At 39.4% G+C, this 16,282-nt stretch overlaps 1 protein-coding gene across 5 annotated transcripts in view; it reads left to right on the forward strand.

Moving 5' to 3' along the window:
• Positions 1–5,976: 5,976 nt before the first annotated feature.
• RNF141 (ring finger protein 141) overlaps positions 5,977–16,282 on the forward strand; it is a 29,420-nt gene continuing 19,114 nt past the window's right edge. Inside the window, exons 1-4 of one of the 5 annotated variants that reach the window (XM_024558772.3) lie at positions 5,982–6,066; positions 8,397–8,585; positions 12,502–12,695; positions 15,693–15,801. In XM_024558772.3, the coding sequence (XP_024414540.1) occupies positions 12,553–12,695; positions 15,693–15,801 (252 nt within the window). In that variant the 5' untranslated portion in view covers positions 5,982–6,066; positions 8,397–8,585; positions 12,502–12,552. Of the gene's footprint in view, positions 6,224–8,396; positions 8,586–12,501; positions 12,696–15,692; positions 15,802–16,282 lie in introns of all 5 variants that reach the window. The other 4 variants (XM_045194250.2, XM_024558771.3, XM_024558773.4 and 1 more) reach the window with 4 other exon arrangements.

Genomic DNA, 16,282 nt, shown 5'->3' on the forward strand with positions numbered 1-16,282 from the left:
AATCAAACTGGCAACCATTTGGTTTGCAGGCCAGCACTCAATCCACTGAGCCACACCTGCCAGGGCTAACACCTATCTTTTAAGACTGTGGTGAGGCGTACACCATATAATAAATATAGGACACTTAAACTGCCTAGCACACACTAAGAAATAAAAAAAGGATAAAAAAATAGACAAGGAGAAATTTTAAAGAAAGTACAGGACATCATGACAGAATTATTGAGGAGACAGAAAAAAAGCTCTTCATACGACTTAGACTGGGAATCCTGAAAGAATACTGAAGCCACTCTGACATGGAAATTGTTGAATTCAGCTGCCATTACTGCAGCACATTCATTCGTACGAGAGATACCGTACGTAAATATGGAGGTACGGGATTGGAACGCCGATGAAAGATAACAATTGGCAGTGTTGATTAGGAAATCATCTGAATATAGGTGATAATTGAAGCTATGACTGCGTGAGCTCTCCAAATGTGTAAAAATAAAAGCAGAGGATGGAGGACAGAGCTCGAGAAGAAGCAGCCAGAAAGGAGAATCCTGCAAGATGATGATGAAGCTTTGATCTTAATTGTCAGTGGCCTGCTGTTCCTCCATATTCTACACTGATATAACTAAATGCAGTAATGTATTGTGAGGGAAAGTACGGGGCTAGTGGCCAGGAAATCTGGATCTTAACCTAGTTTAGCTAACTTGCTCTGTAGTTCTTAGGTGAATCACTTCCCATCTTTGGATCTCAGCTTCCTCATCAATAAAAGAAGAATGTTGGACCAGATGATGTTATGAATTATTACAGGAAGTCAAAAATGTTTACAATCCTTAACCACTAAAAGCCTGCTCATACATTCCCACAGTCCAGTCACAGATGTTTAGTGACCTTACAAAAAGCAGGAGGCATTGGACATACTTTCCTAGAAAAATATTTCAAAAGTCTCTCAAATTCTCCTAGTCTTCACCATGGCACTGTGTTTACTACAGTTTTATTGAAGCTTCTGTGTTTTAACTGGAAAATGCCAACATAAATTATGACATTCTGACTACCCATTACAAACTGCAAGATTCATTATAAAAGAATCCTTCTTATAAAAGAATTAACTTAGAGGTTTCTTCTTCCATAACTCTGACTATTTATATTTATGCTACCCTACAAACATTTTTCCTACACTCTTTTTAAAATGTAAAAAATAAGGTTTCCCTATTCTGCTATAAAATTTCATAATAGGAATTCCAGGGAGAATTTTTAATTTCTTGAACTATGGTTTTTAAGATAATCTTTATTACTGTCTTATTGTTTTACATTCTAATTAATTCATTATGCTTTTGCAAAGTTAAGAAAAAGCTGTAGAGAGGAGAAGGAACTACCTAGAGATATCAATAATTATACTAATTTAATGCTAATTTAAATTAAATAATCTTATAGTCTCCCCTATATTCCAATCCTCACTCTCCATGAGCTATTAGAAGGTGTAATGGCCCCATTTTATAAAACTGAAGGCAATCTGTAAGGTGACATTCCTGGCTCCAAGGCTCAGCTTAGCCTGAAATAGAAAGTCTCTTAAAATTTAAATAGATGTGCCTTTCCACCAACTTTATTGAGGTGTAGTTGGCATTCAATAAACTGCACATGAGAAAAATGTACACTATTAGAAGTTTTGACATACATATACACCTGTGAAACCATCACTGTTATCAAGAAAATTACCATACCCATGACCCCAAAAAGTTTCCTTTTATACCTTTGTGATACCACCCTCCTACCCATCCCTGCTGTCCCTTTTTCATTCCATCCCACCCCCATCTTTAAACAACCACTGATCTGCTTTTTGTAACTATAGTTTGGGTTTTCTAGAATTTTATATCGGTGGAATCACACAGTTGTATTTGAGGGAGGGAGATCTGGCTTCTTTCACTCAGAATAATTATTTTGAGATTCATCCATGCTATTGAGGGTATCAATCATTCATTCCTTCTTATTTCTGAGAAGTGTTCCAATTTGTTTTCCATTCACCTGTTAATGGACATTTGGGTTGTCTCCAGTTTGGGCCAATTACAAATAATGCTACTATGAATATTCATGTACAAGTCTTTGTGGGTAAATACTGAGGAGTGGGATGGCTGGATCATATGGCAGGTGTACGTTTAGCTGTTTAAGAAATGGCAATCTGTTTTCCAAAATAGTTGTATCATTTACACACCCAACATGCTGTATATGACGATTCCAGTTGTTCCACATCCTTCCCAACACTTTGTACAATCAGTCTTTCTAATTTTAGCCATTCTAGTAACTAGGGTGTTCAGTGATATCTCTTCGTACTTCTAATTTGCATTTCCCTAAGGAATAATGATGTCGAGCATCTTTCATTTGCTTATTTTGTCATCCATTCATGTACTTTGATGAAGTGTCTTAAAATCAGGTAGTATATCAACTTCGCTTTTCCTGATCAAAGTTTTGGCTACTGTAGGTCCTTTTGCATTTCCATATAAATTTAGAATTAGCTTGGTAATTTCCACAGAAAAGAAACCCTGCTACAATTTTTATTGGACTTGCCTTTAAAGCTATAGATCAAATCAAAGATAAAGGACATCTTAAAAATACCAAATCTTCTGATCCATGTACACAATATATTTCTGTATTTAGATTGTTAATTTCTCTCACAATGTTTTGTAATTTTCAGCTTATATGTCTTTCACATCTTTGGTCAAATTTATCCCTAAGTACTTTATTTATTTATTTATTTACTTATTTATTTGCTGAATAGTATTTGTAAAATTTCAGTGTCCAGTTGTTCACTGCTAGCATCCAAAATATATAAAGAGCCCCCACAACTCCATGACGATGAAAGCAACAACTACAACAACAACAACAAAGCCCAGGAAGCCTGGTTAAAAAATGGGCAAAGGACTGTTCTTTTCCCACTCATCTATTGATGGACAGTTAGGATGCTTGCACCTCGTGGCTATTATAAATAATGCTGCAATGAGCGTGGGTGTGCAAATACCTTTCAAAGTTTAACTGCTCTGACACATGATGGCAATCCTGGATCTTAGTTTTTTTCAGCATTCAACTATTCATCGAGTGTTGAAATATTGAACAACTATTGCATGCTAGGTTCTGTGCTGGCGGTCAGGAAGACAATCCTCGGTACGTTCTAAATGAGGCATAATAAAGGAGTACACACGCAGACATGGACCTGGCCCTGATGAAGTCTTATTATCTTACTGAGGTATTTTAAAACAAGCATTATAAGCTTGGATTTTACTTTGGCTCTGCTCCTGACTGATTGGTTGACCTTGAAAAACTTAACTGACTTTCCTAAGCCTGTTGCTTCAACTATAAAATGAAGATATTAATAATAGATACATCATAAGATTGCTGTAAGGATTAAATGAGTTAATATCTTTAAAGTCCTTAGAACACATAGCTGGTCACATAGTAAATGATCAGTAAATCTATTTATTATTAGAGGGCAGGATTGGTTCTTCACAGGGTAAATCCACAAATGGCTGGGAAGGATGGGGATAGAAACATTAACGAGCATATGAAGTAGTATAAGTTAGCTGCTAAGCATAGAGGTACTAGGGTCGGCCATATCTAGGTTAAAACATTGCTCTGCCGTTTACTGGCTGTGTAACTTTGAACAAACTACTTAAATAAGTGCAATGCCTGTAACGTGTTTATATTTGTCACACAAAAGATACTTAATGGATAGCAATTGTTGACTATGGACATTCTGAAAAACCATAATATCGCCAACACCTGTTCGTAATAATAACAGCCGCCACTTATTAGGGCTTACCGTTCTGGACCCTGTGACAGTTTCTGTCTAAATGTTCTCTTTTATGCTTCTTAATCTATTGGGCTAGCCAAAAAGTTCATTTGGTTTTCAGTATAATGGCTCTAGTAGTGCTTAGCTGTCTTTAACTTTATTTGAAGCAGTTTTGTTAAGATTGTATTGTGATAACTGTCATATTGTTACAGAGCAAGGGGGGTGGTGGTTCACGATAAATTATTACAGAAAGGATTCCCCCCTTTCTGTCTCTGGAAGTTCCTCCCCCTCACGCACACCTGCTAGGTTCGCAATGCCTGCCGCCAGAGGAAAGACGTCTCTCAATGCCAGAGACTGGTGAAAAGGAAAGGAATTGTTTATTTAAAAGTTACACAAACTTAGAGTAATGACTTAATGTCTTCAATAAGATACTAAAGTCCTCTAGAATACCCACAGATGCACACAGTCCTTTCCTCTCCCTGTGCCCAGTCTGGGGTACTGTGTCTCAGGAAAAGAAGTAGAAGTCCGTGATTCAGGCTCCTGGCACCATCAGCTGTGTGGCAGCTGCAATCTCCAGTTAATCGAAAGCCATGCGGCACCTTCTCACGGCCCACCAGCAAGAGTGCTTTCTCCCCTTTTCTTCCCGGCAAAGTTGCTCCTGCTGCCTAAGCCGCATGGCAAAAAGAAGCACTCCAAAACCTCGTGGTCCTCTCTACTCTCCTTCAGAACCGTGTGGTCCTTTTCCCCATTTCAGAACCGCGTGGTCCTCTTCCTTTCCCCTCAGAACCTCGTGGTTCTCTCCTTCTATGGCTGCCGCACCTAGGTTTAAATCCCAGTGCCCATCTTCCTTTGCAGCCCCATTTCCGACTCCTCCTACAGTCAGTTACTCCTGCCAGCATCCCCGTATTCTTCCAGCTTTACTGGGCTGCCATAGTAAGTCTGGGCAGGTGTGGCCCCATGGCATGGAGCCAATCATCTCCAAGCTCTCCCACAGGCCCTGCAACCAGGGGGAGTTGCTTCCCAGTCCCATCTTGGGTGGAATTTGGTCCCATCCCCCTGGCTCAAAGCATGGCCACAGCTACTTAACACATCCATGAAACCAGTTAAAGGTTATAGATATGTTAAATGACTGTGCCAGGGGTTAGCTGCAAAGCTCTTGCTACCCAAAACAGCTCTGAATGGCCCTGTTCCATGTGTCCCATCCCCCCTGGCTCAGGCCTGTGGGGGTGAGGACATCCTACACACATTTTTCTAATATTTCCTGGACACCCCAAGTCCTGGACCCCATCACAAATCCCTTCTTGGGGTCCTCCTCTTGGCTGCACCCTGCTTCAATATCAGTTTTTTTTTAAACAAAATTGGTAAATTTTTGTGTAGCCATTTTAATATTGAAGATGGAAGAAGATAGGCAACCTTTCCGGCATCTTATGCTTCATTATTTTAAGAAAGCAACTGAAATTCAAAATAAATAAATAAATAAAGATTAATGCCATGTATGACGAAGGTGCTGTGACTGAACGTGTCAAAGTGGCGTGAGAAGTTTCTTGGTACTATTGACATTTTGGCCAAATAATTCTTTGCTGTCTTATGCATTGGAAGATGTTTAGCAGCACCTCTAGCCTACTACCCACGAGAAACCAATAGCAGGAGATAGCCAACATACTCAAAATGTCCAGATCAATAAAGTTATTGGTGAAAATGAAAACTGTCTTTTTTATTTTACAGAAAAAGTTAAACGGACTTTTTGGCCAACCCAATAGCTAGGTGAGCATAGTCGACCCCATTTCATATCAAGGAAGATCATTGTGTAAACATGACCAGTGGGAGGCTGGAGGTCCAATAAGTGGTGACTTGGAATCCAACCCTTGATCAAACCAAGGCTCCAAGAGTGGCCTTTGTCACCGGGGCGAGGCCTCAACAGCCCGCGGGAGACGGCACCTGCAAAGGCAACAGCCGGCCAGGCCGAAGCCAGGGCCACCAGGAGCCCCTATCTCCAAGAGCCTCCGAGGCGAGGCCTTCCCCACCACCCCTCGGCCATGACCCCTCTCCTTGGCCTTTGCGCCACTTTCCCTCCCAGTTCCCCTGGAGAAGTACAACCGCTGAGCCCGAGCACAGCTCAGGAGAAGGCAAATCCAACAATCTCCAGGCAACACGCGGGCGGGAGGGTGGAGGTGGGGCGGGGAGGCGGGGCTTTTGCGTCACTGCGGTGCGACCGGGTCCCCGCAGAGCAGCCGCCGCCGCCAGTGGGCCCGAGTGGCGGGCAAGGGCGGCACCTGCATCTGCGGTGTCTCGAACCTGGGGTGAGGTCTGCAGCGCAGTCCTTTCGTCCTTTCCCTTCCTACCTGCTCCACGACCCCCGGGCTGGGAGTAGGCCGCCGGCCGGGCCTGGACAGCGGAGCCGGGGTTCAGTGGGGAGACCGGCCCCGCCCTGCCGCCCTTTCTAGGCCCCGGCTTAAGGTGCGGAGGTGGCCCGGACGGCCCTGCGGTGGACGCACGGTCCCCAGCCTGGCGGTTTCCAGTGGCCCAGGGTGGGGAGGTGGCGTGTGCCGCTGGGGGGGGGGGGCGGGGGCGGATCTGGGGGAGCTGGACGGAGTTTTTCCTTCTCGAGTCCGGAACCGCTTTTGAATATTGCCGCCTGCGCAGTCTGTCGGCTAGCTGTTGGTTAAAACTCCAAGTTCTAGTGCGCTTCAGGAGGGGCTGGGGCGGCGAGGGTGGCTGGTGTGTTTAGTAAACACGAGTGCTGTTAAAAACCCTAGGCGCCCCCGCCGCACCGGACACCCCAGATCAGAAACCCTTTGCCTTGTGACGGTAACTCAGAAAAGGCCAAGTCCATCTACTTAGCTGGCTCTCCGCGTCTAAATTAGCTCAGCGTGCCCTTCTCAAAGGGCTTGCCTTGTTGAAACAACTGTCTTGAGACCTGGCTGAGGCGATACGTTTCTTTTTTAATCATTGTAATGATTCCTGGAAAGGAAGTCTTCTGTGTTAGTTTGGGGTGATTTCTTATGTTACTTGTATCGAGTTACAAAATGCAGACTTATTATTATTCAAATTTATCCCCAGACCTTTTATTTTAGATGCAGTGCCCGCTCGTATTCTGACCCTGTCCCGCTTCACACTGCCAAGTGAGCCAGTTCTTTCCTCTGGCATAAAGTTGCCTGTGGTTATTAATTCTCAGATTTTCTGCATAAAGTTATTCTTTTCCACTCCCCCGCCCATTATTCCTGCTGTAAATTGAACTCCATCCATTCAAAATTTCATCTCGGACCAACGATCCTAGATTAGTCTCTGCTATATTGAAGTCACCTCTCCAATTGAAGTGATGCTTTCTGACTTCATAACTCAAAAACAGTATGAATTTTCTCCTTTCTTTTGATGCCACCTGGCTGCCATTTCTAAGTAATTTCCTCTAGAATATGATTGTAGATTTCCAAAATATGTGCTTTGTCATTTCGTGTAAGTGAACTGTGTATCTGATGCGTATAGCCTACTGCTTCTTAGTACACACTGAAACACCTAACACATGTACCTTACCCTTCTCCCCAAAAGGCAGAGAAGATCCAGAGAGGGTTCTTACAAGTTTAGTTAGTGTATTTTTCCAAATATGTAATGTATTTAGTAAACACGCTGGTGCTGCCAGAAATCTGTGTTCTTAATCTCCAAGTACTCTCCATCCTTTTGTAGTTTTTCTTTCTATAAAAATTGTCTTCTGATTAAGATCTTTGGGCCCAGAACAGGGCTCCAGGCTCTGTAAGTGACTGACTAGTTGGACTTGTTTCACCATGTATCTGTTATAACTGCTGTTAATTTCTTGTCTTGCAGAACAGCTTACAGATGGAGAGTTTAAGCAATGAATAATAAAAGTGTATCCTTAGGGACCTAGTTTTTAGTACTTGGTTTTTATCACTGATTTTTTAAATCACTTCACCATGAAAATAATTGATTATTCAATTGTAAATATCTTTTTGTAAATAAAGTAGTTGATACAAAATTTCATGGAGAGCAGGTTTTGGAGGGGTTTTCTAAATACTACAGTACTTGTGAACTAGCCATCGGCTTGCCCTTTCAGACTTTTATGAATGGATATGGTTTAAATGTTCATGGAGTTCGGGGGTTTTTTGGGGGGAGGGGGGTTGGTTGGTTGGTTTTTTGACAGTTGTCCATGATGTGATATTATATATTTAAAGAATATTTGAACTACAACAATTCATTTGTTAGAAAAAGAAATGATCAAGTGTATGTTACCACCCACTAGCCTCTAGAGAATGTGGCATTTTTGGAATCCTTGATATTCTTCTGTTTCAAAATAGTTCTTTATTTTTTAAATCCTTCAAATGTTTTATGAAAGCACATTATTTTTTATCTTGCTAGAAAGCACTAAATTATAGGTGACCCAGTAGTATGAGAGCTGCTAGTTCTTTGAGAAATCTTAACCAGAGATTTGTCTTTTGCTGAATTCTATGCCAATGGTTTGCAAATTATGTTCCTATGAGATACTGTTCCATGATCTAGAAGGAAGTATTTTGCTGATATCAAATAATAAGTACTTCTCAATTTACATAAGCATTAATTGATTGATAAATGTTTACAATTTTATTTTTTTTCTTCCATTTATTTTTTTTTTTAACTTCAGCTTCTCTCCAAGTTAGTCTTGGTAGATGTCTGAATAGGTGAACAAGGGTCAAAAGAATACTGAGTGAATAATTTTAAAAAGCTGTCAACAATATATCTGCCAGAAGAGAGAACATAGCTGTTATCCTCAAGAAGCTCACAGAGGGGCACAGTCGAGTGACCTAGCTGATACGTGCTGTGACAGGAGAAGGTACAGAGCCACCAAAGGGGGTCCCTGAAAAACCCACGTCTGCTTACTCAGTGGATGGTTTTCGTGAACATGCACCCTTGGGTGTGGTTTTGTGTAGCATATAGATCACAGTCGTATTTTACATTAGTGATAAACATTAATATTTGCAGTATTTTATAGTATTCAAAGTGAACCATAAATTTCAGGCTCTCTCCACTGAACCAGGTTGAGAACCATCGTTCCAGGCTCTTCTCTAGCTAGTGTTTCCTTTTAATCAGAGCAGTTAGTAGTGATCAGGTTTGCCAGATACCAAATGCAATTACAGAATAACATTACTATGTTGCCTCAAGTTATAAACCTTGTCACTCAAAGTTAGGGCACCAACCCAAAACAATGCAGAAACAGAAAGGACCATTTTCTACTTCAATAAGTAGCTAAGGCTTCTCTGAAGTGTCTGATGGGCACATTGATTAAATTATCACTGCATGTTTTTACACTGTTCAGGCTGTATTTCAAAACTTTGATTTTTTTCTTTGTTAAGCAATGTAAGTGTAATTTAAAGTTTTGAGTCTGGTTGATTAAAATCTTTTATTGCATTTTGATTGGATTGATACAGGAAAACCTAGAGGGAGTTTAAGTTTCACTTTGGGAATAAAATATTAGGTTAGAGGTCACCTACTCCTCTTCTCACCCAAGCAGAAGTCTTCTCTAAAACTCTCATTAGATGAATTTACTAATCTGTATTTAAACACTCTCATCCTGGCTGGTGTGGCTCAGTGGATTGAGCACCGGACTGCGAAGCAAAGGGTCGCCAGTTTGATTCCCAGTCAGGGCGCATGCCTGGGTTTTGGGCCAGGTCCCCAGTGGGGAACACCTGAGAGGCAAACACACATTGATGTTTCTCTCCCTTTCTGTCTCCCTCCCTTCCCCTCTCTCTAAAAATAAATAAAGTCTTAAAAATAAAAGAAAAAAAACCACTTCACACGTTTAATGAAAGAAACATCACATATATTAATTATACTTCTGGATAATTATGGATGATAGGAAATTTCTTACATTGACCTGAAACCTGCCTAATTTACACTTACTTGGCTATTATGTTCTCTGTATCTGTAAATAAATCTTACTTCCTCTTCCACAAGAAATCTCTTCAAATATTTGAACAAACCTATCATTTTGCTCCACATTGTTACTGAACTGTGATTAGCTAGAATAAATTGCTTTGTCTCCTTTTCTAGATCTATAACATCTTGTATACTTTACCAAATATGTTCAAATGATTGGGTGCCCTTTAAAAGTGGGACTGCTAAGAGCTGCTTGCAAACTTCACTGTGGTCCAAGCATTAGCACAATGGGACGAGGCTCTTGCTCTGGACATCTGCTTCTAACAAGAGTTTGGGATTATTTAACATCTTTCTTGCCCCTAGTTATTGTTGCCTTATTTTGACTGAAACCCTCAGACCATTTGTATTTTAACTGCTTTTGGCACGTCTTCCCCATGTGTTTCTGTGCAGTTGGCCTTTCAAGACATACTCAGGATTAACTTTTAGTCATATTTGATGTAATTTATTTCATTTCAGAAAACCAGTATCTATTTCGGTCTTGATTCTGGTATTCAGTGTACATTCTTTATTCCAATTTTAGTCATCCACAGATCGGGCAGGCACGCAGACTTGTCTTTGGGCCATCAGTAAAAAGTGGTAAACGGCCCCTTTCTTGGCGCCAGTCTCCATTTCCTTCTGCCTCTCTGCTTTAGTAACTCTGGCCTTTTCTATTGCCTCAGAGCCACCATGCTCCTGCCTGTGCCGGGCACCTTCTGTGACCTCCGCCTGTGATGTCTTCCCCTCACCATGCCTCTAACCCTCCTCTCTGACTCACTCTGACTGATCTCAAATGTCGTTGGCCCACGGACTTCGTCCCTGACACAAGGCTAGGTCAGGTCCTCCATCTATAGGCTTTTGTAGCGCCTTGTCCTTGTTTGGCTTCGCACTCTCATTTCGCAGTTGCACATTTATTGGCATAATTGTTTGCCTCTTGCCCACCGTGTCAGGTGCGCCATGGCGGCAAGGACCACGTTTCTTTCACTCACGTTTACATCCCCAGAACACAGCACAACGCCGAGCACATGGTACTTGTTGAATTTAATGTTTAAAAAGACCGTTTAACACAGTGGCTCCCAAACACTGGTCTACAAGCATTGGCTCCTGGTGATATTTTCACAAGTTTGCGTTAGAACACGAAAAATACAGGCAATAGTGTACGTGTATATATGTAGTACATGTCAGTGTGAGCTCACTGCCTTCTTGGGAAGGACTATTCTAATACATCCTTCCACTTCGAAGGTTATACATTGTTCCTTTTGAAATTTTTGTTAAGTTTGGGGGATTTTTTTGTTTACTTTTGAAAACTCTTGTTACTTAGAATACAAATAAATGTGCAACCAGGGTTCTCTGAAATTTTACTAGTCTTTAAAATTCAGAAATCACTAATATCGAATACCCTAGAGGCCACCTAGAGCTAAGATCTTTGTTTCTCTTTGGGTACAGTTGCTATCAATGCACTTGGCTATATTCGAACTTGGAATTTTGCATTCAGAGATTTTTTTTTTTTAGTGGCTTGGATCTTTCTCAACAACTTCCTGTTATTTATCTCTATAATATAATATTTATTGTTGCCAAGTAGGCTCCGATTCAAAACAGTAACTGCTGAGTTTCTCTTTTTTATTACAATTGTACTTTTCCTGTGTTTAATGTGACTAACGGGGTAAGTCTCAAATACACTACTTTAAATTTCATACCCAAAGCAAAATTTACATATTTATGGTTACTGAGAATTCTTATTGCAAATGTTTTTGTATTTTAAAGTTACATATTTTATGTTTACAGTTATAACTTAATTTTTTCCTTAAATAATAAAGCAGGTTTTCTGGCGAAATTTTTTCTATGAAATTGTTACTGTTGAGTTGGCCAAAAAGCCCATATGTTTTTTTCCATAAAATAAAAGACACTTTATTTTCACCAATAATTTTATTGATTTGGACATTTTTAGTATGTCGGCTGTCTTCCTGCCATTGATTGTTCTCAATTAATATCTCAATTTGATTACTAACAACTTCAACTGGGCTACCTGACTGTGGTTATTAAATAAATGTTTTGATGTTAAATTTTTAAGTCAATTCAATAATTTACTGATCTATATTGATAGGTTATTAAAGTACGATCCAGCCTTTTAACTAAAATGTCACCTTTATATTTAGAAAACAAGTTACATAAATTCTAAGTTAAAAACATCTAGCGGAGTTAAAAAGCAAAAGAGCTGTCTTTTTGTTTTTAAGCAGAAAATGTGAGGTGGTTAAATTATCTAACATTAATTTTCTTAGGTTTTCAAACCAAAAAATGTTTAATTTACATATATTTTACAATTAAAAAATTAACTTTAGATAAGTCACCTAACTCTATTTCCTTGTCTGTAAAATAGAAATACAGTGCCTATCTCTCAGGGCCATTGTAAGAAATAAATGAGAAGACGTGTGGAAGGCCCTTAGTTTTGAGTCTGACACGTTGTAAGCAGTCAGGAAGTGTTCTGAGAAAAATTTTATAAGGAAAACACACTTCCTATTAAGTGCAGTCACTTAAATGCCTCTGTGTGTGAGTCTGTGTAATGGTTTTTACTTGGCAGAATTACAGGAGTTAGAGGTTCATCACCCTCCCAATCATGTGACTCCTGTTTTCTCATTTAGCTATGTGATTTAAGAAAATAGAAATATATCTCTTTACTTCTAAAATATATTTTTAATAAATTCCACCTTAGGCCGTGTAAGTTTACTGAACTCTCTCACTTAAATGTATTCCTAGTTTTTACTTTCTTGAGGGGGTGGATATGTTGCTGTTTTTACATTATATATAAGAGTAACATACATAATATATATATTTGACAGAAACTATGTGAAGCGTCACTCTTTCTGGATTTCAAAAGACGTCATTTCATCATGGGACAGCAAATTTCGGATCAGACGCAGTTGGTTCTTAACAAGTTACCAGAGAAAGTAGCAAAACACGTCATATTGGTTCGAGAAAGTGGCTCCTTAACTTACGAAGAATTTCTCGGGAGAGTAGCTGAACTTAACGATGTGTAAGTCTTGCTGTTTTTCATTGTATTTTCCCCCTGAATGTATGCCCCGCATGTCACGCCTGCCTGCGACATCACCAGAGGTAGTGACGGGTAAGACTGAACGTTTTTGGCAGCAGTGAGCAAATATTTACCGAGTACCTACTACAAGACTTTCTATGTGGCTATTTTAAAATATGTAATAGGAACAAAAGAGATTGAAGGACCATAAAATTAAATTTTAAACACAGGCATAGAAATTGGTTCTTGCTTGAAAGCACCAAAGGGGTCTGTGAGGAGAGCATGCCCGTTAGCACCCTTAGAGAAAGGCTCCTATGATGGTCCAGGGGCACTCGGGCACTCGTCTGGTTAATGAGTAAATAGGTCTTCCGTGGTTGTTCACTGAGCCCTTCTTTTGAAGGGAGATATACATATACAGTAATAACTCATTTATCATTGAAGAATAGGACATTTTAGTTATGAATACTTTTAATCAGCTAACATCTTTAAATCTCTACTTAACTCTTGAATAGATTGATGTTTAAAATGGAATATATATTTCTCCATCTTCTTAAGGAGCACATTGAATAGAACTTAGTCTGGATTTGTGAGTTTATTCTTTATTAATTTTTATACTGATCTGTTATAGAAGCTATTAAAATACACAGGGCTCTTTGTCCCTGAATGGCCTCAGATTGTTATGCTTTTAAAATATTACTTTTCCTATGTGTGTTGAGACAGGTGAGCAGGTGACAGGTGAGCAGATGTCACCTCTCTCTGCTAAGTCTTTCTCTAGCAGCACCCACATCCCTACATTCGTGTATGTGTGTGTGTGTGTGTGTGTGCGTGTATGAAATCTGTCTCTCTTGGGATGTGCGATACCGGTAATTAGGGTGTTGCCTTTCAAATGAGGTCTTAAAGGAGGTTCTCTCTTCAGTCCATTCAATTTAGCCAACATTCACTGAGCACACGGTATGTGCAAGGCACTTGCTGAGGGTTGGACATTTTAACTGATTGCAGGTATTAATGGCAGATCCAGCTCTCCCTAAGTCCGAAATGTTTTTTCACTCTCCTACCTTAACTATACCACTTTAACCTCTCTTCAAACCCCAAGAAAAGCCAATCAAAATCACCAGGCAGTTTGGACCCACTTAATAACAACATAAACATATTAAAGTTCCTATTAATAGTTTAGGGTAAGAAGCATGAACCTGCTCCCTAAGCTTCATGATAGCTATATTGGTTGATAAGAAACATACTTGGCCATATGGAACACATTATATAAATAGAAGGAAGTACAGTTTTTTTATAGACATGATTGGAGTTTATTGTTAAAGAATGTCTTAAAAGTTATGAACATTTCCTTTAAGAACACTGAATTTTGTTTATTAAAAAAAATGCACTGAAGCTGAACACAGCCTCTCACAACAACGCCAGCTGGCATACTGATACAGATATACAGATGGGTTCCTAGAACACTCACCTAGCAGGGGAAGCCTGTACTGCAAGGGGCCTGCTTTCCAGAAGATAATCTTGGGTTTTTTTTTTCAGGGTCCCCTCCCGTATAAGTAAACACATAGAAAATGGATATGAGGCTACATACTGTGTCTCTGGGGAGCTGGGGGAAAGGAGGGCAGCAAGGGAGATTTTACATTTTGCTGTATGTGTATTGTTTAATCTTTTATAATAAAAATGTAGTCACTGGTTTTTAAAACTTTAGCATTTCACTTTTTTTTTCTAAGATGATTCAAGTGGTAGTATTTGAGGCTTTACTTCTGAGACCATATTCTTAAGGAGTAAAATTGGGTTGAGAATTTAATAGTATCATAACAGTAGAATGATTTTATGTCTATTGTTTCAACTCATAAAGAGTATTTAGTGACATTTGCCATCCCTTTCGAGTCTTGGAACTTATATAAACCTAGTGTACTATGCAAAATTTTTCCTTTTTGCCTAAAGATACTGAATAAAATGTGTCCTGTGAAAGCACACATAAGCTAAGTTTGCTGTGTAGCAGAGAGCAAATGGCCAAGAACACCTTCCTCTTAATTATCCTGTGCAGGGATTTTCTGTGCGGATTTGGTTCTTGCAGCCACTTTTCATGGTCAGGTGGGCATTCCATAAGTGCAGTTCTGTCTGAGAAAGGAAGTTAAGCCTGTGCAGAAAAAGCGTAGCTTGATAGTTAGAAGACAACTGGGGACTGGCACAGCTGAATTACATTCCCCCGCAGGTTGTGTTACCTAGGGCTAGTTGCTTAATTTTCAATGGCCTCGATTTATTTGGCTGTAAGTCACTTAGTTCTGAGTGCGATATCCCCACTGGTGCTCAGGGAGGAATGTGAGCAGTGATAGAAAGGAGCAGAAATATTGAAGTGTGTCTTTGAACTGATTTAAATTGGTGTCGATGGCATGATAATGAATTATCCTCTAAAAGTCTTATTTGCATGAAAGAATCCTATGGCTCTCTAGATTAAAATTACTTTGCTCGGGGAAGACAGTAAAGCTATATTTAAAGTGTCTCTAAATCATTTTCTTGATACAGTCCAAATTGTACACTTTTTCCAAAGTGATGTGTTAGTATTATCCTTAAATAAGGACTCAACCAAAAGCAAGATTTTTTTTCACAACTTATGTGCATCTGAGGCAATAGTTAAAATGGGTAAGTGAAACCAGCTAAAGTTTTTTTTTATTAAATACCTAATTCCTTGGACATGTTTTTCACTGATGTCTATTAAAAATTTAAAGACCATTGGGATATTAGATACGGCAAAAATATTTTAAAATATCATTCTACTATGCTGTTGACTTTAAAAACCTTGGAAATTAAATAGTATGTTTAATCAAAACTCTATCCCTATGTTTTAAAGAATCTAATTATTACAGTCATTATTATTATTAGTCTTTGTGTGTTTTCTTCAAATTGCCTTCTCTGTTCTAAAGTGTTTCTTGAATCTGGTTTCATGGCTCCATTATTTTATATGACTTTTCATAAAATTTTTAAAATGTGTTTGTCTCTTTTCAGGACTGCTAAAGTAGCTTCTGGCCAGCAAAAGCATCTTCTCTTCGAGGTACAGCCCGGGTCTGACTCCTCCGCGTTCTGGAAAGTGGTTGTGCGGGTGATCTGTACCAAGGTGAGGGTGACGGAGACTTCTAGGGCAGGGTTTAAACTGGTGGGTGGTTAGACCACATTTAATAGCATAGTATGATATGGTAATAATAAATGTTTGTAATTTGGTTACTGCTGACATTTTTTTATAAAGCTATATAAAACAGTTTTCACACTGTTACGGCCTTCCAGGTTAACTGTTTGAACCTCACTGGCTGTATAATTACCATATAGCAGAGATTTTTATAATCAAGAAATGTGGTAGTAAACTCTCATCCTTATACCTTTTACTTGTCTTTTTGGATTTACCTGACCATAGAATCCTAAGGTGACACCTTAAAAATTAAAGTTATCTTGGGAGATCATTTCTTTTAAGAACACTGGGTTTTAGTTATTTAATAATAATTTTAAACTCTGTTAGAAGGTTTGTTTTTTTTGTTTTCTTTTGGTAATTTTTAGTTATGGAATGAATTTTTCGTCTAGGGCCATACCACCCTGAACGCGCC

Source organism: Desmodus rotundus, chromosome 5, assembly GCF_022682495.2.
Source record: "Desmodus rotundus isolate HL8 chromosome 5, HLdesRot8A.1, whole genome shotgun sequence".
Taxonomy (NCBI): Eukaryota; Metazoa; Chordata; class Mammalia; order Chiroptera; family Phyllostomidae; genus Desmodus; species Desmodus rotundus.